This window comes from Rana temporaria, chromosome 8 (genome assembly GCF_905171775.1).
Source record: "Rana temporaria chromosome 8, aRanTem1.1, whole genome shotgun sequence".
NCBI classification, from domain to species: Eukaryota; Metazoa; Chordata; class Amphibia; order Anura; family Ranidae; genus Rana; species Rana temporaria.
The window spans coordinates 92,451,481-92,475,185 of NC_053496.1; the positions used below are offsets into that span (position 1 = coordinate 92,451,481).

Here is a 23,705-nt window from a genome sequence, read left to right on the forward strand (position 1 = left end):
TGCAGTGTAGTTGAAGATTGTTTAATTATTGTTATAATCATTGCACTTGCCTGTAATAGCAGTAATACAATACCTTAGTCAACAGAAATAAATGTACCCTTCTGTTTAGGCATGGGTATGTATAGGAATGTTGCCATCAGTGTGGACCATCACTGGGGAGGTTTTGTAAAAACTGAAGCAAAGTAAACATATTGGGGCAGATCCACAAAGATCTGAGATACGCTACGCCGCCGTAACTTACTTCTGTTTGGTTCGAATCCTGAAAGAATTTGCGCCGTAAGTTACGGCGGCGTAGTCTATCTCTCGCGGCGTAACGGCGCGTAATTCAAATCAGCGAGTAGGGGGCGTGTTTCATTTAAATGAAGCGCGTCCCTGCGCTGAACGAACTGCGCATGCACTGTCCGAAAATTTCCCGCCGTGCATTGCCCTAAATGACGTCGCAAGGATGTCATTGTTTTGACGTGGACGTAAATTACGTCCATCCCGATTCACGGACGACTTACGCAAACGAAAATACATTTTTAAAATTATGCGCGGGAACGACGGCCATACTTAACATTGCGTACGCCACCAAATAGCAGCTTTAACTATACGCCGAAAAAAGCCAACTAGAGACGACGTAAAAGAATGCGACGGCCGCTCGTACGTTCGTGGATCGTCGGAAAAAGCTAATTTGCATACTCAACGCGGAAAACGACGGGAACTCCACCCAGCGGACACCAAAGTATTGCATCTAAGATCCGAAGACGTACGCCTGTCGGATCTAACCCAGATGCCGTCGTATCTTGGTTTGAGGATTCAAACCAAAGATACAACGCGGGAAATTTGAAAGTACGCCGGCGTATCAGTAGATACGCCGGCGTACTCTCTTTGTGGATCTGCCCCATAGGTGTATGCCCTATAGCGAATCAGGGGTCTATATGAATCTAGTGCAATGCTACTTTTTTCTACTAGGAGGAGGAATAAATTCTACACTAACCTTAAATCATGATCTATAACCCATTTTCTCAACATGTGGTACCCCAAACAGGATCAAAAGGATAATTGATTTATACATGAATAACAAGTGACTAAAAAATCTTAAAAGGATCACCATTATAGTATGTTTTATTATTTAAAAGCATAAAGGGTGTTTCAAATTGTATTTATACATTCAAAAAGGCACCAGTAGAAGTTTAGCAAACATCCAATGTAACAAAGGACATCATAATCTGATGAAGTTGTGACACCAGTCACACAACAGACATGATATCCATCCATAACCAGTACCCAAACAGTGTCTCCTTATTTTAGAGTTATAAACATAAAAAGTAAAAAACATGAAAAAAAAATCCTGGGTTTGTCAATCTCTTATTATAACCATCACTAATGCCGCGTACACACCATCGTTTTCTGCGATGGAAAAATGCGACGCTTTATGTGCTTAAAAAAACGTCATTTTTCAAACTTCAATTTGAACAACGACGTAGCATACACACCATCGCTTTTTCACAACGCTCTAGCACAGCGCAGTTCCGTCAATCACGCACGACGTCACTATAAAGGGTCGTTTCCATGCGGAAGACGGCCTCTTTTGCTGATATCGTGTTGCTGCGTGTTAGTAAAAGTTTGGTGAGATACGATTCGTGATTTTCAGTGACTGTGCTTTAAATTTCGTTTTCTGTCGTACAGTTTGTCTATTTGTTGTCGGATCTGTGATACAGTGCTTGTACTAAGGACGTATTTGTTTAGGCATTACGTTTGGTGTGCACGGTGCTGTTTAGCAGGTCGTTCTTCAAAGGCCATTCTTTACTTCAGGGCGTAATTTTTAGTCTGATCTGATTTGACGACCGTTTTCTAGCCATGTTGCGGGTACGAACTCGTCGCCGAGATCGTGCTGTGCTTGTTGTTAGGATGTGTGCTGCATCCCAGCGACGGTCCATGAACAGGGTGAGGAGGAGGTTGTGGACCAAGAACTGGTTGCTACGCAGGGACCAGTTCTCTCATATGCCTCTGCTGCGGGAGATCCGAGAAAATAACCCTGATGATTTCAGGAATTTTCTTAGGATGTCTGACCCCGTATTTCAGCAGCTTTTGGCTTTGGTGTCGCCATATATCACCAGGCAGGACACCGTTATGCGGGAAGCCATCACTGCTGAGCAGAGGCTAGTTGCTACGTTGCGCTACCTTGCAACAGGGAGAAGTCTGCAGGACTTGAAGTTCTCGACGGGCATCTCCCCCCAGGCTCTGGGCCTCATAATCCCTGAGACCTGTTCGGCCATCATTCAGGTTCTTCAGGAGGACTATGTTAAGGTAAGTGGTGTTCTTTCAATGGTCAAACTAATTCCCAAAAAAAAAAAAAAAAAAAAACTTTTCTAATATGCTCAGAATGCTCACTTTGTCTCTATGTATGCTGTTCTACACAATTAGTAAAGCCCTACATGTTTATTTAATTTAGCCAACCTGTCCATCATTCTATGTTGTGGGCAAACCCACCTAGCATAGTCCCTATATTCCCGTTTATTTGTGGCCTCCATTGTAGTGCTGCATTTTGTGTGTCCCTATATCCCCGTTTATTTGTGGCCTCCATTGTAGTGCTGCATTTTGTGTGTCCCTATATCCCCGTTTATTTGTGGCCTCCATTGTAGTGCTGCATTTTGTGTGTCCCTATATCCCCGTTTATTTGTGGCCTCCATTGTCCAAACCCCCCCCCCTAGATTTTTGAAATACATACTAATAATTATTTTTCTTATTTAGATATTTTTTGGGGGGTTGTTTCTCATCTCATCTTGAGCCCCACTCCCCCTAAATATATTTTTTCAACATCAGAGGGGGGTGATTAATATGCTTAATTGTTCACATGTTTTTTTTTAATACTAACCTTTTTTGTTGAATTGTTGGTGGGATCCCTTGTAATTTTAGCTATATTCTGTTTAAAATCTTTGTTCTAATGTTTTTTATTTTTTATTTCTATCCAGTTCCCCACCACGCCACAGGAATGGCAGACTGTGGCAGCGGACTTCTCCCAGCGTTGGAACTTTCCGAACTGTGGAGGAGCCATTGATGGCAAGCACATCCGCATTGTGCCCCCACCCCATAGTGGATCCCATTTCTTCAATTACAAGGGGTTCCACAGCGTTGTTTTGATGGCGGTGGTCTCTGCAAATTACGAGTTTTTGTACGTGGATGTTGGAAAAAATGGCCGGATGTCGGACGGCGGTGTCTTTGCGGAGACGGAGTTCGCACAACGGCTTCGGTTGGAGGACCTAGGATTGCCACCTGCGGAGGAGAACGAAGAGGGTCTGCCCTTCGTGTTTGTAGCAGATGAGGCTTTTGGTTTGGGTCCCCACCTCATGAGGCCATTTCCCCAACGCACCCTCACCCCTGAGAGGAGGGTTTTTAATTATCGGCTGGCCAGGGCAAGACGTGTGGTAGAGAATGCCTTTGGAATCATGGCCAGCCGATTCAGATTGTTTTTAACAGCAATAAACATGGCGGAATACAAGTGGAATTATATTATACTATCTTGTTGCATTTTGCACAATTTTTTGAAAAGAAATTCTCAAACGTACCTGACGGTATTGCCTGATGAGGCTGATCTTGTGGCTCCGGAGCCGGGACATCAGGCTAGCCATAGAGGCTTGGCCCCCCAAACCGCACGTGCAGTGCGTCAATCCTATGTGGACTATTTTATGGGGAGGGGGGCCATTGCAATGCCTGATCTTGTTTAAAAAAATAAATTTTCTTTTTGTTTGATGAAACAGTGTTTATTTGTTTGATTTTAGTTATTTGTAAGTTTTGGGGGGTAATGTTTCTTTTTCGTAGGTTCTCATCCAGCCATGTGTTTGGGATGTAATAAATTCCCATGAGTGTTAAATCTTAATAACTCTACAAATATGCCTGAGTAATTGAATGAGTCTGCATTGATACCAATAACTACACACAAATTGTTTGGAGTCCAAAATGTTATTTATTTGTTACTTTTTTAGTTTTGATTAGTACAACAAATCAATATTTTTATTTTTTTGGTCTTTTTTGATTATTACAAAATATAATATTTTTTTTATTTTTTTTGGTCTTTTTTGATTATTACAAAATATAATATATATTTTTTTTTTTTTTGGTCTTTTTTGATTATTAGAAAATATAATTTTTTTTTTTCTTTTTTGGGTCTTTTTTGATTATTTCAAAATATAATATATTTTATTTATTTTTTTGGTCTTTTTTGATTATTACAAAATATAATTTTTTTTTTTTTTTTTTTTTTTTTTTTTAATTCAAGGAAAAAAGAAAATACACCAAAAATTAAACCCTCCCCAAAACATTAATAAAATTTTTAAGCTGCCGTTCCAGCGTCTTTGCTTTGTGACGTATTTCACGGCAGGCCAGACGTATGTCCTCAACTTGGGCCCTGCAGGTGAGAACCTCGCCGATGAGGAGCTGGGCACTATACGTGTCCAGTCCCTGACCAGCCCGATTTCCTCCTGAAATGTGGAACCAAAACATGTGTTAAAAGATTGTATGCCTATATCTATATTCACAGAAAATGTGGTAGATGTTACTTTACCGGATGTTGAGGCAGGTTCCTCTTCCTCTACATCCCTCGGGGGTGTGGCTTGATTGGCTTGTGCCTCCTGCCTTTGTGCTTCATTGTGCCCTACAAGATTGAAGAAAGGGAAAACATGAGGTTCAACCATTACGAGCGGCCTGAAATGACACCCAAAAAATAAGAAATGCTAAACAAAAGGACACTATTGTTGATTTTTAAACAATTATCAATAAAATAGACCAATATTTAATCCATTCACAAAGTAATGTCAAATCAGTTAACACAATTTTTAAGTTTAGATATGTAAGCTAAACAAGTCTCCCCTGGATCTGCTCACCCCTGTGTGTGACCCAACATAGGTTGTGATTGTGACAAACAATTGTGCTACTGAGTACACATGTTCAATAAAAAAAGGAGTAGCAAACGCTCCTTTTTGTGAATCTCAAGGTATTTACGTTTCTTCTAAAATAAGCTGAAACACATTTCCATCTATTCCAGAATTGAATACACCTTTTTTTTAAGCCCCAAAAATGTCACAACTTTCATATTTGTGTCGACTAATTGGTCATAGGAGTCGTCGTTCATTCGCCCACAATTCCTCAATTTACGATTTTTGTTCAGATACAGTGCTTCAACTCCCCTTTGCACATGCCAACTAGGCATGATGCCATTTCTCGTTAATATGGTATTGGATTATTGAAAGTCACCGAATGAACGACGACTACGACGACTGCATCATGCGTCCACATTCATAATATTCATTTTATGGTCAACCTGGCACAAAAAAAAAAATGGCACAAAGAACACACCAAAATAATTAAATACACATGGAAAAAACTTACTTCTTCTTCGAATCACCTTATTAATTCGGTAAAGTTGGTGGGGTTCCCTTTTTTTCAAATCCGACCACCTTTTGCGCAGGTGCTCTCTGCTCCTGGTTTTCCCAAACTTCCGCTGGAGCCTACGGATGACCTTCTCCATAATTTGTGCTTTTACTTTATTGGGATGCATGTAGGGGCCATGCTTGGCATCATAGTCCTCCCTCCTCAATATGGTGACCATCTCCACCATTTCATTAAAGCTCATGTTGGAGGCTCTGCAGCGTAATCTGCGGCGTGTTTGGGCCTGGCCTGCCTCCTGGCTTGAGCTGGAATACACCTCCATGTTGTCCATCTTTTCTCCCTCACCAAACGACAGAGAAGGGGCGTGGAAAGGACGATACCGAACGTCAGGGGCGGGGTGTCGTGCGGAGCGTCACGCGTGCGTAGTGTAAAAGGGATGGGACGTGTTTGGAAACGGCCTGCATAGTCTGTGGAAGAAGTCGTAATTCCCGATCTTTCCTAACGACGAGACGTAAGTTTTTAATTCCGACTTTATTATAGTGAATAGGGAATGAGTTTGTGGGCTAGTTAGGGGAAGTAAGCTAGTGCCTTTAATTACATTATGTTTTGGCTTCTGTTTCATGTGCAGAAAGAATGGATGCCTTCAAGGATGCGGACTTCCTCACAGACTTCATCCAAAAATGGAAGGAACATCCAGTTCTGTGGCAAACCAAAAGCACACTAAATAAAAACAAAGATGCCAGGGAGAAAGCTAGACAGAGCATGCTTGTTTTTGTGAAAACAAGGGTCCCCAACGCCACAACAGCCACTGTGAAAAATAAAATCAATTCCATCAGGGGCACCTACAGGGCCCAACGGGTCCAAGTCCTGGCCTCAATGAGGTCTGGGGCTGCAGCTGACTCCATATACAAACCAACCCTGTGGTACTATAGTCAGCTGCAGTTCCTGGACGACCACATTGAGACCAGGACATCCATGTCTACCCTTCCCCCAAGAGGTAGCTCCCAGCTTCCCAGCAGCCAATCCTCCAGTCTTCCCTGCAGACAAGAGCAGACAAGCTCGGAGGAAGAGGAAGAGTTCCTGGAGGACCCCAATTGTGAGCCGTGGAGAATGGTATGTGTTTTTTGTTTGAATTTAGTTAGTATATGACAAGTATAGTAATAATGGTAAATGTATGTTACTATTGTTCTAAATTCTATGTGAATCTCGTAAGTTTAGGGATAGGATCAATAGTCAGTAGTGGGAAAACATGATGGGGTCAAAATGGGCAAATTAATAATGTTGATGAAGGAGTGGGTGGCATTTTCAGATAGGCCAGTAGGGGGGGAGTAACGCAATACACCTGCAAGGGGTCCCAGATGGAAGACACCCTTTTTTAGTACTATCTAGTTGACACTAAATTGATTAAATTAATTTTTGGGGAAAAGGCCACTTATTTACTAAATTAGGCATGCAACAACCCACATAATTCCAGGGGGACCATGTCTGAAGGTGTTTAAGGGGCCACATAATTAAGGATGGCGACCCTGTGTGTAATATATATTGACATTCAATTTGCATCACTCATGATTGTAAAAATGTGTGTGATTAATGACAAACACAAATAACATATGTTCCTTTTTTTCATACACAGGCAGACCCAAGCCAGGAACAGCCAGGGCCCACAGGGAGCCAGGAAGAGACAGGGCCCACAGGGAGCCAGGAGGAGCCAGGGCCAACTGCAAGGCAGGAGGTGGCAGAGCCCACTGGGAGCCAGGAGGTGGCAGGCCCCAGTGGGACCCAGGAGGCACGCCGGCGGGATACCATCTCCCGGATCCCTCCATTCCGCAATCCCAATAAACGGCTCAGGAGTATGCGACAGATGGAGGAGGAGACCCAGGGCCTGCTTCGCCAAGCTACTGCAGCCATCCGAGAGCCACCCAGTGAAGTTGAGGGGTTCGCAGCGCTCATTGCAGCCAAGCTGTACAATCTGGAGCAGAGCCAGCGTGTGCGCTGCGAACTCCTCATGTTCGAAGCCATAACCATGGCATCCCTGGGGCAGCTCGATGACGACACCCACATTGTGCGGATTGCTCCTCCTGTCCTTGCTGCTCCTCCTGCTCCTGCTCCTGCTCCTGCTCCTGCACCTGCTCCTGCTCCTCCACCTGCTCCTGCTTCTCCACCTCATGAGGCTGCTATGGCTCCTGCCACCTCATCTCCTCCAGGAACCCAGCCCCCAAGGACTCGGGCTACCGGGAAGGCTGCAGGGAAGACTGCAGGGAAGGCTGCTGGGAAGAAAAGGGCGAAGAAATAATACGGTGCCCCTGATGGAATTTTTATGTGGACTCACAGGCTGTATTTGTGGCTTCGGGGACCCTTGTTTTCAGAAAAAAACAAGCATGCTCTAAAGTGCTGCCTACCCTGGCATCTTTGTTTTTATTATGTTGTGTTTTTGGGTTGCCACTTTTTTTTTTTCAAAATTTTTATGAAGACTAAAATAAAAATTAATTTTTCAGCCAAATTTCAACATGTTTCTTTATTGTAGATTTGAGAGATCAGTATTGAGTGGGCAGACCCATTACAAAAAAAATAATGCAAACATTAACAAGGTAAAAAAACATGCTTGTGGGTGAGTAAACTAAAAAATTAGGTTGTTGCAGACACTTCACACACTCCTAAATAAAAACAAAATAGAGATTACTAATCAAATTGGTGACAAAAATTTTAAAAAAAAATAAAAGGTGGACCAATATATATATTTAAAATGTTTAAGATGGAAGATACAACTAAATAACAGAACACAAACATAAACATTATCAAACAAGAAAGAAACTAATTAAAAGCTTGTCATAACTATGCAACAAGATCAGCCGCAACAAACGTCCATTTTTGGGTAGCAGTTAAAAGCAGGGGTTAAAGAAGCGCTTTCTTTTCTTGTCTATAAGCTGAAAAACACCTTAACGAATGTGCTGATTCCATTCTGAACAGTCGTTTTACATGAATGAGCGCTGCCGTCTCCTAACTTGCTTCTGAGCATGCGCGGGCTTAAATCGACGTTTTTACGTACACACGGTCAATGTTTAGAACACAGAAAACGACGTCGGCCAAAAACGACACATAAAATTGAAGCATGCTTCAATTTTTTTCTGTCGTTTTTTAGAAGACATAAAACGACGTTTTTGCCCACACACGGTCAATTAAATTGACGTTTTTGAAAATGACGTTTTTTTCCATCGCAGAAAACGATGGTGTGTACGCGGCATAACTCCCATCCAGTTCTCCACCAGATGGTGTGGAAAATGTTTGCACCATCTTTATTACCAGAAGAAAAGAAAGCTCCTACCCTTGCCCGTCCTGTACATTTCCTACAGATGCAGTGTTTTGCATGAACCACAGCATCATGTTTCATAGAGTACAAACAGGGCCGGTGCTAGACTATTTTGCGCCCTAGGCGAGACCAGCTACTTGCGCCCACCCCCCCAAATTTTTTTTTAAATAAAACTTCTATACCGCTAAAATATCATTTCTATACCTATATAAGGTATAGAAAGGGCGCAAAACAGTCTAGCACTGGCCCTGTCTATACCCCCCTGTGATGTTTGTTGACCCTCATTGAACTGCCGTACACAGCAAGCATAGTTTTTTAGAGAGAGAACTGGGTGACAGCAGGGGACAGGGCGACAGCAGAGGACTGGGTGACAGCAGGGCTGAGGACTGGGTGACAGTATGGCTGAGGACTTGGTGACAGCAGGGCAGAGGACTGGGTGACAGTATGGCTGAGGACTTGGTGACAGCAGGGCAGAGGACTTGGTGACAGCAGGGCAGAGGACTGGGTGACAGCAGGGCAGAGGACTGGGTGACAGCAGGGCAGAGTACTGGGTGACAGAAGGGCAGAGGACTGGGTGACAGAAGGGCAGAGGACTGGGTGACAGAAGAGCAGAGGACTGGGTGACAGCAGGGCAGAGGACTGGGTGACAGCAGGGCAGAGGACTGGGTGACAGCAGGGCAGAGGACTGGGTGACAGAAGGGCAGAGGACTGGGTGACAGCATGGCTGAGGACTGGGTGACAGAAGGGCAGAGGACTGGGTGACAGAAGGGCAGAGGACTGGGTGACAGAAGGGCAGAGGACTGGGTGACAGAAGGGCAGAGGACTGGGTGACAGAAGGGCAGAGGACTGGGTGACAGAAGGGCAGAGGACTGGGTGACAGCAGGGCAGAGGACTGGGTGACAGCAGGGCAGAGGACTGTGTGACAGAAGGGCAGAGGAGAGGACTGTGTGACAGAAGGGCAGAGGAGAGGACTGGGTGACAGCAGGGGACAGGGCGACAGCAGGGGACAGGGCGACAGCAGAGGGCTGGGTGACAGTATGGCGGAGGACTGGGTGACAGTATGGCAGAGGACTGGGTGACAGTAGGGCAGAGGACTGGGTGACAGCAGGGCAGAGGACTGGGTGACAGCAGGGCAGAGGACTGGGTGACAGCAGGGCAGAGGACTGGGTGACAGCATGGCTGAGGACTGGGTGACAGCAGGGCAGAGGACTGGGTGACAGCAGGGCAGAGGACTGGGTGACAGAAGGGCAGAGGACTGGGTGACAGCATGGCTGAGGACTGGGTGACAGCATGGCTGAGGACTGGGTGACAGCATGGCTGAGGACTGGATGACAGCAGGGCTGAGGACTGGGTGACAGCAGGGCTGAGGACTGGGTGACAGAAGGGCAGAGAACTGGGTGACAGAAGGGCAGAGGACTGGGTGACAGCAGGGCAGAGGACTGGGTGACAGCAGGGCAAAGGACTGGGTGACAGCAGGGTAGAGGACTGGGTGACAGAAGGGCTGAGGACTGGGTGACAGAAGGGCAGAGGACTGGGTGACAGAAGGGCAGAGGACTGGGTGACAGAAGGGCAGAGGACTGGGTGACAGAAGGGCAGAGGAGAGGACTGGGTGACAGCAGGGGACAGGGCGACAGCAGGGGACAGGGCGACAGCAGAGGACTGGGTGACAGTATGGCAGAGGACTGGGTGACAGTATGGCAGAGGACTGGGTGACAGCAGGGCTGAAGACTGGGTGACAGCAGGGCTGAGGACTGGGTGACAGCAGGGCAGAGGACTGGGTGACAGCATGGCTGAGGACTGGGTGACAGCATGGCTGAGGACTGGGTGACAGCAGGGCACAGGACTGGGTGACAGAAGGGCAGAGGACTGGGTGACAGAAGGGCAGAGGACTGGGTGACAGCAGGGCAGAGGACTGGGTGACAGTAGGGCAGAGGACTGGGTGACAGTAGGGCTGAGGACTGGGTGACAGCAGGGCTGAGGACTGGGTGACAGAAGGGCAGAGGAGAGGACTGGGTGACAGCAGGGGACAGGGCGACAGCAGAGGGCTGGGTGACAGTATGGCGGAGGACTGGGTGACAGTATGGCAGAGGACTGGGTGACAGCAGGGCTGAAGACTGGGTGACAGCAGGGCTGAGGACTGGGTGACAGCATGGCTGAGGACTGGGTGACAGCATGGCTGAGGACTGGGTGACAGCATGGCTGAGGACTGGATGACAGCAGGGCAGAGGACTGGGTGACAGCAGGGCAGAGGACTGGGTGACAGCAGGGCAGAGGACTGGGTGACAGCAGGGCTGAGGACTGGGTGACAGAAGGGCAGAGGACTGGGTGACAGAAGGGCAGAGGACTGGGTGACAGCAGGGCAGAGGACTGGGTGACAGCAGGGCAGAGGACTGGGTGACAGCAGGGCAGAGGACTGGGTGACAGCAGGGCAGAGGACTGGGTGACAGCAGGGCTGATGACTGGGTGACAGAAGGGCAGAGGAGAGGACTGGGTAACAGCAGGGCTGAGGGCGACAGCAGGGGACAGGGCGACAGTATGGCGGAGGACTGGGTGACAGTATGGCAGAGGACTGGGTGACAGCAGGGCTGAGGACTGGGTGACAGCAGGGCAGAGGACTGGGTGACAGCAGGGCAGAGGACTGTGTGACAGCAGGGCAGAGGACTGGGTGACAGCATGGCTGAGGACTGGGTGACAGCAGGGCAGAGGACTGGGTGACAGCAGGGCAGAGGACTGGGTGACAGCAGGGCAGAGGACTGGGTGACAGCATGACTGAGGACTGGGTGACAGCAGGGCACAGGACTGGGTGACAGCAGGGCTGAGGACTGGGTGACAGCAGGGCACAGGACTGGGTGACAGTAGGGCAGAGGACTGGGTGACAGAAGGGCAGAGGACTGGGTGACAGAAGGGCACAGGACTGGGTGACAGTAGGGCAGAGGACTGGGTGACAGCAGGGCTGAGGACTGGGTGACAGCAGGGCACAGGACTGGGTGACAGTAGGGCAGAGGACTGGGTGACAGAAGGGCTGAGGACTGGGTGACAGCAGGGCAGAGGACTGGGTGACAGCAGGGCAGAGGACTGGGTGACAGCAGGGCTAAGGACTGGGTGACAGCAGGGCACAGGACTGGGTGACAGCAGGGCTGAGGACTGGGTGACAGCAGGGCACAGGACTGGGTGACAGTAGGGCAGAGGACTGGGTGACAGAAGGGCTGAGGACTGGGTGACAGCAGGGCACAGGACTGGGTGACAGTAGGGCAGAGGACTGGGTGAAAACAAAACAGCATTTTTAGAACCTTTTTTTTTTTTACCTGCTGTTCTGCCCAGAAAGACCTGCTATCATTCCTGAGGCCGCCCATTCCGCTCTCCGTCCCCCAGTGAAAGGCGGGATCATCTCTTGGCTGGCCACACCCCCTCACGAGTCCCGACCATGAAGGGGGCGGCCCAGCTCCTCGGCATCAGATCCCTGAACCGCCAAACAACTCTGCCGCTGTGGGAGCCGGGGGAGGGACCTGTCAGTGTGCTGCACGTGGATGTGATAGTTTAATCCCCGCGCCTCTGCACTATCCCTGGCAGCAGACATTCCCTCTCCTCCGGAACTCCAGTATACACTCCCGAAGACACACCGCACAGGGACAGCAGCTCCAGAGGTTACATCCAGCGGTGATGAGTAGGTGACAGGCCAGGGCTGCGCCCTAGGCGGCAGTGCGCTCTAGGCGGCTGCTTAATCCGCCTAGTGGTAGCGCCGGCCCTGAGTACAAACATATCCAAAAGGGACAAAGATTTCTGTAGTCTACCAATGTAGACAGCTTGATTACAACAGACAAGAACTGTCAGGATTTGGGCATTTTGGGTAATAGTGTTCTTATTTTTTCAAGGATGTCTCTATAAGGGTAAATTATATCCGCCTGGCAAAACATGGAGGACGAGGAGCTGTTTGAAATGTGGTTGTAGCACAGACGGGTATATGAGGTGCTGTCAAACGTACGTTGATTTTTTTTAGCATTTTAATAGGCTTATAATTTGTTATAATCTTACAACCTGAATTAAATTATTAGGAGATTAAAACTGCAATCTTATTCTGTCCTGCGTCCCACAGAGTCAAAAAAGATTTTAAGCTAATGTTTACTGTTTTATATATACTGTACATGTAAAAGAGATCAGCTTTATGTAAATAATTGTATTTGTAATTTATATGAGTATATATTTTTACCCCCTAGACTGTTTATAGTGTATTAGGTGGATTCAGAAAGACCGCCGCATCTTTAAGGCGGCGTAGCGTATCGTATTTACGCTACGCCGCCTTAAGTTAGATAGGCAAGTACTGTATTCACAAAGTACTTGCCTCCTAACTCACGGCGGCGTAGCGTAAATGTGGCCGGCGTAAGCGTGCCTAATTCAAATTAGGCTGAGGGGGCGTGTTTTATGTTAATGGGGGGTGACCTGACGTGATTGACGTTTTTTACAAACGGCGCATGTGCCGTCCTTGTACATATCCCAGTGTGCATTGTGGCAAAGTACGCCGCAAGGACGTATTGGTTTCGACGTGGACGTAAATTGCGTCCAGCCCTATTCACGGACGACTTACGCAAACAATGTAAAATTTTCAAATTTCAACGCGGGAACGACGGCCATACTTAACATTACTAGTCCAGCTATTTGATGGAATAACTTTCCGCCTGAAAATGCCTTACGTAAACGGCGTATCTTTACTGCGACGGGCGGACGTACGTTTGTGAATCGGCGTATCTATGCATTTACATATTCTACGCCAAACGCAACTTAAGCGCCACCTAGCGGCCAATAAATATTGCACCCTAAGATAGGACGGCGCAGGCTGTCGTATCTTAGATAGGTTTAAGTGTATCTCAGTTTGAGAATACACTTAAACTTAGGACGGTGCAGATTCCGAGTTAGGTCGGCGTATCTACTGATACGCCGGCCTAACTCTCTCTGAATCCACCTATATATCTGTCACTGTGAGGGTCTGCACTTGATATGAAGAAAACAAACTTGTTGTTTTCTCAGAAACTTAGTAAGTCCTGTGCTTTGTAGCCTCTTTTCTTACATCCTCATCGTACCTGGTAGCCAGACCTCATTAACCACTGGACCTCCGGTAAATTTACCTGCTTCACAACCAATCCATTTTTTGCTTTTTGGTACTGTGTTACTTTAACCACTTCCAGACCTGCGCACGACGATGTACGTCCATTTTTTAAAGATTGATATCTCGGTAACGGCAGCAGCTGCTGCCACAATCGAGGTATCAATCTTTAGTGTGCGCGGTCTGGAATCCGATAATGGCGGTCTCCGCGGCGGATTCACCGCGAGATCGCCGTTATCGGTGGCGGGAGAGGGGCCCCCCCTCCCGCCGCTCTCCCGCGCCCTCCGCCGCTTACCGGAGCCGTCGGTAGCGGCGGAGGCGATCGGGTGCTGTCGGCTGGTGAGCGGGGACGAGACTGAAGGAAAAATCTCCTTCGCCCGTCCCCATAGCTCGGCTGGGCGGAAGTGACGTCAAAACGTCAGTCCCGCCCAGCCTCTTAAAGAGACAAATTTTTTTTTTGGTCATTTGGAAAAATGACATTTTTTTTTATTTTTTTATTTTTTGCATTTAAGCCCAAATATGAGATCTGAGGTCTTTTTGACCCCAGATCTCATATTTAAGAGGACCTGTCATGCTTTTTTCTATTACAAGGGATGTTTACATTCCTTGTAATAGGAATAAAAGTGATCAAATTATTAATATTTTTTTTTCAGTGTAAAAAATAATAAAATAAATAAAACTAAATAAGAAAACAAAAAAATTTTTTTTTTAAAGCGCCCCGTCCAGACGAGCTCGCGCGCAGAAGCGAACGCATACGCGAGTAGTGCCCGCATATGAAAACGGTGTTCAAATCACACAAGTGAGGTATCGCCGCGATCGTTAGAGCGAGAGCAATAATTATAGCCCTATAGCTACTCTGTAGCTCAAAAAATGCAATCTCTAGAATTTTTTAAACATTGCCTATCGAGATTTTTAAGGGTAAAAGTTTGACGCCATGCCACGAGCGGGCGCAATTTTTAAGCGTGACATGTTGGGCATCATTTTACTCGGCGTAACATTATCTTTCACAATATATAAAAAAATTGGGCCAAATTTATTGTTGTCTTATTTTTTAATTAAAAAAAGTGAATTTTTTCCAAAAAAAGTGCGCTTGTAAGACCGCTGCGCAAATACGGTGTGACAAAAAGTATTGGAATGACCACTATTTTATTCTCTAGGGTGTTAGAAAAAAAAATATAATGTTTGGGGGTTTTAAGTAATTTTCTAGCAGAAAAAACTGTTTTAGTCTTGCAAACACCGAATCTGAAAAACACCTAAGGTCTGGAAGTGGTTAACTGACAATTGCGCTGTCCAGCACTGTACGCAAAAATTTGTTTCACACAAATAAATAAATCTTTCTTTTGGTGGTATTTGATAAACAAAAAAAGACTGAAATTATTTAATTAAAAAATATATTTTTAAGTGCCGGTTCACACTACAGCGACATAAAAGTTGGCGCGACTTTGCGAGCCAACTTGAGGCAACTTCAAGTCACCTCCAGGACAGGCAACTTTGCCAGTGGCCTTTCAAACAATAATCAGCTCTGTGGGAGAGAGGGGTTTGCCTGAGAAAACTATTTTCTCTCCCTGTAAAGTTGCTTCAGTTAAGACACTGATCCGACTTTGGAGGCAACTTGCGACACAAGTCGGATCCCAAGTCGTGGTAGTGTGAACAAGGTGTTATTGACATAAAATTTCCACCACATGTTGTTAACAAACCATGCAGTTGATTCATACAAAGAAACCAAAACAAATAAGTTCAGAGATTAAGTTATGTGTAATAAAATGGAATGGCACAGGGGAATTAAATTGTTTAAAAGTGTATTAAAGTGTTTGTAACCCTAAAAAAAAAAAGTGATCTCCTGCTGTGCTTGTCCTGTCTAACCTGCCCCTCTCTATGCTGTAAAAAATCTGTCTGATCCTACCAGTTCCTGTGTCCTTCTCTGTGTACAGACCACGATAATCATGGCTGGTGAGCCCTGACTCCTGTCGCTATCAGTATTTAAAAAAAGTTTAATAATTGTCACTGGCAGCGTGACTCCTGTCGGCTCTGCTACTCCAATCCAGGGCTTCAGTAGGAGGGGCCAAGCGGCCACATGACCTCCCCGGCTGACGTCAGAGGGAGATCTTGGCCCCTCCTGTTGTAGCCTTGGATTGGAGTAGCAGAGCGGCCTGGAGTCACGTTACCGGCCTGAATATAGCTGAAAAACTCGTACACAGAACCGAGGAACTCGTCGGGCGAAACACATAATTTTCCTCGTCAGGCTTGTCAAGGAACTCGACAAGCTTGCTTTGCGTACACACTGTCAAGAAAAAATCTCCTCGTTCTCAAATGTGTTGACCTACAACACATACAACGGCAGGGGAAGTTCGATTCCACTGGCACAACTCTTGGGGCTGGTTTCGCTAATTTCATGTGTTTGCGTGTTAAATAAAAGTTTTGTAAGAGACGATTTGCACTTTTCAGTCTGTTTCAGCGTGAAAAATGTGTTATCTCCATTACAAATGCTACTTTTACTCCCGTCTCATACTTTATTCTGAGCAAGCGCGGGTTTCTTAGCATACACACACTCAAGTTTCTCAGCGGAAACCAGCCCGACGAGGAACTCGACGAGCCAATTTGAGACTCCCGTCGAGGAAAAAGAGAACTTGCTCTCTTTTTGGCTCATCGAGTTCCTCGACAGTTTCCTCGATGAAAAATGTACACACGACCGGTTTCCTCGACAAAAAAGCTCTCCCACCAAGTTTCTTGATGGATTCTGCCGAGGAAACTGGTCGTGTGTACGAGGCCTTATACAGTTCATTATCCCTGGATAAAACAGAGGGGCTGCCAGTGAAAGGGGTTTAAAAGGTAACAACCACTTACATTGTACAAAATCCTTTGTTGGTAATGACAGCTTCAAGACGCCTCCTGTATGGAGAAACTAGTTGCATGCATTGCTCAGGTGTGATGTTGGCCCATTCCACTCCAAACAGTCTTCAAATCTTGAAAGTTCCATGGGTCTCTTCTATGAACTTTGGGCCAGATTCACAAAAGAGATACGACGGCGTATCTCCTGATACGCCGTCGTATCTCTGTGATCCGCCCGTCCTAACTATGCGGCTGATTCATAGAATCAGTTACGCATAGCTAGCCCTAAGATCCAACAGGTGTAATTGACTTACACTGTCGGATCTTAAGGATGCAATTCTAGGCCGACCGCTAGGTGGCGAGGCCATTGCGGTCGGCATAGAATATGCAAATGACTAGTTACGGCGATTCCCGAACGTCCGCGCTGCCCGTCGATCTAACTTTACGTTGTTTCCGACGAGATACGCCGCGTAAAATTAGGGCTAAGCCCTAGGTGTTCTAAGCCATGTTAAGTATGGCCGTCGTTCCCGCGTCGAAATTTAAAAACCCACGTCATTTGCGTAAGTCGTCCGTGAATGGCGCTGGACGCCATTTACGTTAACGTCTAAACAAATGACATCCGTGCGACGTCATTTAGCGCAATGCACGTCGGGTAATTTTCCCGACGGAGCATGCGCAGTAAGTTCGGCGTGGGAACGCGCCTAATTTAAATGGTGCCCGCCCCATTTGAATTAGGCGGGCTTGCGCCGAGCATATTTACGTTACACCGCCGCAAGTTTACAGGTAAGAGCTTTGTGAATCAGGCACTTACGCTGTAAACCTGCGGCGGTGTAACTTAAATTACATACGTTACGCTGCCGTGGAGCAACGTAATTCTTTCAGAATCTGGCCCTTTGATCTTTAGTTCTTTCCATACATTTTCTATTGGGTTCAGGTGAAAAAAAGCCCCACACTCTCATTCCTCCAGATGAAGCCACGTGGGAGGTGGTGAAACTAGTAGAGGTGGACCCTGGTGGTGGATTACTACTACTACTGAGTGACACTGTCATGTCATTTTAATGCTTTTAGAATTTCATTAAATGTGAGTTCAATGCTAGCTGGGGTAGAATGGTTTCATTTTTAGGAGGCTGCATTATAGGAGGCACTTTCTTTTTTTTTTTTCATGTGTTGCTGAACTTACCGGTTGTCATTGTGGATTTAAAGTTTGAAGCAGCACAGTGGAGTACCTACCTTCTTTTGATTACTTTCATCCTTTGAACCACCAAGATTCTCAGACGATCCCTGGGAGGGAATGTTTGCACAGGGTGCAAGGCATGTTTGACCCCTTGCAGGGTCATTTAAAGGAGGTGAGCAAGCATTGCATGAGGTAGTGGGAGCACTCTGGCCCAGATTCACAAAGGAGATACGACGGCGTATCTCCTGATACGCCGTCGTATCTCTGTTTCTATCTATGCGACTGATTCATAGAATCAGTTACGCATAGATATCCATAAGATCCGACAGGTGTAATTGTTTTACACTGTCGGATCTTAGGATGCAGTACCGCGGCCGCCGCTGGGGGGAGTTTGCGTCGTAAACCAGCGGCGGTGTATCGTAAACGGGTTACGTTACACGGCCGCAAATGTATGTGAATCTGGCCCTCTGTTCATGGAGGTTGTCTGAAGCTTGTTTTTGTTTTGTGTTTTTTTTGCACAACGTGGATTCATTCATTTTATGTTTTTGGACTATTTCATATTATTGCAATATCAGTGTTTATCACCATAAGTGTTTATTTCACTTTTACAGCGCTGTCACACCTATATTGTTTTTTATTGATTTCTGTGGGAGCACATTAGTGACAGCTGCAGTAAAAAGTTATCACTACTATATGTTTTTCTAGGTTTCACATTGCATACCATATTAGCGCGCAACTACCTCTATTTTCATTCCCATACCATGATGTTCCCACCTACAAACTTCACTGTTGGTATGGTATTTTTGGGGTGATTTACGCTACGCCGCCGCAACTTTTTTTGAGAATACGGCACTTGCCTGTAAAAGTTGCGGAGGCGTAACGTAAATAGGATACGTTACGCCATTCTACGTGAATCTACCCCTTAGGCTGCGTACACATGATCGGTCAAAACCGATGAAAATGGACTGAAGGACCGTTTTCATCGGTCCAAACCCATGTGGGCCCCATCGGTTAGTTATCCTTCGGTCAAAAAAATAGGAACTTGCTTTAAAATTGAACCGATGGACACCTAACCGATAGGTCAAAACCGATCGTTAGTATGCAAAAGCATCGGTTAAAAACCCGCGCATGCTCAGAATCAAGTCGACGCATGCTTGAAAGCATTGAACTTCGTTTTTTTCAGCACGTCATTGTGTTTTACGTCACCGTGTTCTGACACCATCGGTTCATTAACCGATGGTGTGTAGGCACATCAGACCATCAGTCAGCTTCATCGGTTAACCGATGACAACGGTCCTTGGGACGGATGGACTGATCGCGTGTACGCAGCCTAAGGGCTATCAAGGGGTTAAGTGTGTTCCCTCAGTATGTTCTAACTGTAGGGGGGATAGGCTCATTAGAAAATGACAGAGATCACTGCTTCCGATCACTTGGAGCAGTAGATTCCTGTCATGTCATTAGGCAGAACAAGAAAATGCCTTGTTTACATAGGCATCTCCCTGTTCTGCCTCTCTGTGTCATGATCACGAGCCACTGACAGACATCTAATCCGCGGGACCCGCGGGCATGCTCCCGCAGCTTACGCGCGTGCGCCACCAGGGACGTGCATGCACCCGCTCGCCTGCGATGGCGGAAGGATGTGCGGGTTATGCCTATTTGCACAGTCATGCCATTCTGCTGATGTACATCATCGTGCAACAGTTGGCAAGCGGTTAAACAAGCTTCAACATGCTTCTTTAGCGACATAGGGCCAGATTCAGCATTGATTTATGCCGGCGTATCTATAGATACGCCGCGTAAATTCAAAGCTGCGCCGGCGTATCTTCTTTCTGTATTCAGAAAGCAAGATACGCCGACATTAGCCTAAGATGCGACTGGCGTAAGTCTCTTACACCGTCGTATCTTAGGGTGCATATTTACGCTGGCCGCTAGGTGGCGCTTCCATAGTTTGGCGTAGAATATGCAAATTATCTAGATACGCTGATTCACAAATTTACGTACGCCCGGCGCTATCTTTTTACGTTGTTTACGTTAGGCTTTTTCGGTGTAAGGTTGCTCCTGCTATTATGAGGCATACGCAATGTTAAGTATGGACGTCGTTGCCGCGTCGAATTTTGAAATTTTTACGTCGTTTGCGTAAGTCGTTCCCGAATAGGGCTGGACGTAATTTACGTTCACGTCGAAACCAATGACGTCCTTGCGGCGTAATTTGGAGCAATGCACACTGGAAAATTCCACGGACGGCGCATGCGCCGTTCGGGAAAAACGTCAATCAGATCGGGTCACCAAGAATTAACATAAAACACGCCCCCTCATCCTCATTTGAATTACGCGCGCTTACGCCGGCCCCATTTACGCTACGCCGCCGTAACTTAGAAGGCAAGTGCTTTGTGAATACAGCACTTGCCTCTCTAACTTACGACGGCATAGCATAAATAAGCTGCGCCGCCGTAACAATGCGCGCCCCTACCTGAATCTAGCCCCTAGTCTTGTGTGGCGAGTACAGGCCATGGCGTTTGAGTGCATCACCTATTGTTTTCTTTGAAACAACTATACCTGCTAATTCCAGGTCTTTCTGAAACTCTCCACAAGTGGTCCTTGGCTATTGGACAACTCTTCTGATAATTCTTTTCAATCTTCTGTCAGAAATCTTGTGAGGAGCACCTGGTCGTGTCCTGTTTATGGTGAAATTATGGGTTATGGCCCCAACAGTACTCACTGGAATGTTTAGAAGTTCAGAAATCCTTCTGTAAGGATCTTGAGAGAGAGCTCTTTGCTTTTACCAATGATGAGATGTTCCTTGTGTGACGCCTTGGTAACGAGACACCTTTTTTTAGGCCATCAATTGAGACTGAACCAGCTGGTATTAATTTGCACTGGCAAGGGGCAGGATTGCTTTCTAATTACTGATAGATTTCAGATGGTGTCTTGGCTTTCCATGCCTTTTTGCACCTTCATGTGTTCAATACTTTTTCCCTGTGTTATTCTATTTCATTATACATAACTTAATTTCTGAACTTATTTGCTTTGGTTTCTTTGTATGTATGGGTTGTTATCGACATGTGGTGAAAATGTCATATATTTACCTAGAAAAATGAAGTGTTCAATACTTATTTTACCCACTGTATACTGGAATTATTTTTATATTTTATACTAGTAATGGTGATAATTAGTAACTTAAAGCGGGATTGCAATAGAATGGTAGGCAATCTGATGCTAACTGACACTTTTGACACTTTGTAGGAATCGGTGACCCAGATAGCTCTCTTCAGGCCCTGCCAGGCTGCAATTACCTCTTTCTACTGCCCTTCTCCTCAGTCCTCTCTCTACTGGTTCTGCACCCATCTCTTAAACTGCAATCCCTCAGTTTTCTCAGGTGTGCCTCCCGAGTCCTCCCAACTGTGCTCAATCACCAGCCCTCCTGGCTGCGACCAGTTGTCCTCCTGGAGACTCTTAGAAGTGTTCTCTCACACTGTCCTCTCAGGTGTGCCTCTCCTTCCAGGATCTCAACACTCCTCTTGGATGCACCTGAGCCTAGCCCAGGGTCACCCCCCCCTCAGACTGGGAAGCTCCCCGTGGGCCCCGACAGCTTCCACACCTCTCTCACATTATGTCTTCCACCCGACAACTCCTCCCCAGCTGGACTGAACCCAGGTATTTAGGCTACTTTTACACTGAATGTGTTTTTCAGGTGCTCTAGTGCTAAAAATAGCACCTGTAAAGTGCCTGAAAACCGCCTTCCATGTCACCCCAGTGGGAAAGCCAGAGTGCTTTCCCACTGGGGCAGTGCGCTTGCGGGACATTACAAAAAGTCCTGAAAGCAGCATCTTTGGGGCAGTTTGGGAGCTTAGTATACAGCATACCTAAAAGCGCGTTGGCCAAATAGCGAACAATTTGGGGGTGTTCATGGCAAATTAGAAAGCCATGGAACACCCTTTAAAAGTCTATGGGAGAAATTAAAAGTGCTAATTTTAAAGGTTAATATGCAAGTTATTGTCATAAAAGGTGTTTGAAGACCTGGGTCCTGCCAGGGGACATGTATCAATGCAAAAAAAAGTTTTAAAACTGAATTTTTGTCAGGAGCAGTGATTTTAATGATGCTTAAAGTGAAACAATAAAAGTGAAATATTCCTTTAAATTTCGTACCTGGGGGTGTCTATAGTATGCCTGTAAAGTAGCGCATGTTTCCTGTGTTTATAACAGTCTCTGCACAAAATTATATTTCTAAAGGAAAAAAAGTAATTTAAAACTACTCTCGGCTATAATGTATTGTCCGGTTCGGCAATACAGATAAAAGTCATTGAAAAAAATGGCATGGGTTCCCTCTTAGTCCATTACAAGGCCCTTTGGATCTGGTATGAATATTAAGGGAAACCCCAAAACAAAATAAAAAAAATGGCCCTTCAGGTCTGGTACGGATTTTAAGGGGAACCCCGCTCCAAAATAAAAAAATGGTGTGGGGTTCCCCCCAAAAATCCATATCAGACCCTTATCCGAGCACGCAACCTGGCAGACCGCAGGAAAAGAGGGGGGGACGAGAGAGCGCCCCCCCTCCTGAACCGTACCAGGCCACATGCCCTCAACATGGAGAGGATGTCCCCATGTTGATGGGGACAAGGGCCTCATCCCCACACCCTTGCACGGTGGTTGTGGGGGTCTGCGGGCGGGGCGCTTATTGGAATCTAGAAGCCCCCTTTAACAAAGGGGACCTCCAGAACCCGGCCCCACCCTATGTGAATTGGTAGGGGGTACATTGTACCTCTACCATTTCACAAAAAAAGTGTCAAAATGTTAAAGAATAATAAAAAAAATAAAAATTTATGGCAAGATAAATGCAGTATGTTATCAAAAAATACTGGAGGAATATTTGCATTCATCATCCATGAAGCTGCGTCCTGAATGATCGCAGGGAAGTCCTTGTTGAGGCAATATGTAATTTTCTATCAGGCTTGGGGTGGGTTGATCACGGTGTGCAGTAGAAGAGAAGAGAAGAGGTGAAGCAGATAAATAGGTACAGCTTATATAGGAGGTGTACCAACTGAGGCTAGTCACTTAAGTGGGTATATGTAAGGGTTTACACTTTATATTCTACATTTAGATTCTACATAACATGTAGCAATGACTTGCATGTCTAGGTGTGTCCAGTAGAGTAGTAGATATAACTGATAATATTTTTTTTTCCAGTTATGGGATACCATTTAGCGATGACAGCAACTGCAAATTCAAATTTGACCGGAAGGCCTGTGAATATGTCCTAATACCAAATGAGGACCCAGAAAAGCGATGCACTGGATATGGCATGGTGGGCTAAATGCATTATGCTGGAACCATCAACAATATTATCTCTTTCAAGATTAGAATTTTAGAATTATTGCACACAGTAGCATGGAAAATAAATAAATAAATACAAATTTTAAGAAAGGATTTAAAAAGATTGAATATGATCTTGATTTATTGGTGCACAAATAATGACTTACCATATACCTGTAACTAAATGGAGTAAAGCAATCCAGACTAATATTTTAAAGGGGCTGTAAAGATTTGTTTTTTATTTTCTAAATAGGTTCCTTTAAGCTAGTGCATTGCTGGTTCACTTACCTTTTCCTTCAATTTCCCTTCTAAATGTTTTTATTTCTTTGTCTGAATTTCTCACTTCCTGTTTCTCCTCAGTAAGCTTGCCCCCATCATCCGAGCCGTTCTGGCTAGGGGTTAGTCAGCCTGCTTGCCCCCTCCCTTGGGATTACATCCCTGCGGGGAGACGCTGTGAAAACAGCGTCTCCCCACGCTGTTGCACGACAAAAAACTGACAGCTCCGGTCAGAGCCACTGTACTAACCATGCAAGGTTAGTCCAGCGATCTCCCCTGCTGAGCTGTTGTGTTCTGACAGGGGGGCAGCCAATGGCAAAGATCACCCATTGGGAGTGGGG

General features: G+C 46.0%; 1 protein-coding gene across 1 annotated transcript in view; it reads left to right on the forward strand.

Annotated features, from left to right (window-relative positions):
- The window catches only part of LOC120947179 (beta-microseminoprotein-like), a 40,038-nt gene extending 16,826 nt beyond the window's left edge, over positions 1–23,212 (forward strand). Inside the window, exons 3-4 of the mRNA XM_040362280.1 lie at positions 12,550–12,655; positions 22,963–23,212. Of these exons, the coding sequence (XP_040218214.1) occupies positions 12,550–12,655; positions 22,963–23,089 (233 nt within the window). The 3' untranslated portion in view covers positions 23,090–23,212. The remainder of the gene's footprint in view (positions 1–12,549; positions 12,656–22,962) is intronic.
- Positions 23,213–23,705: the final 493 nt, after the last annotated feature.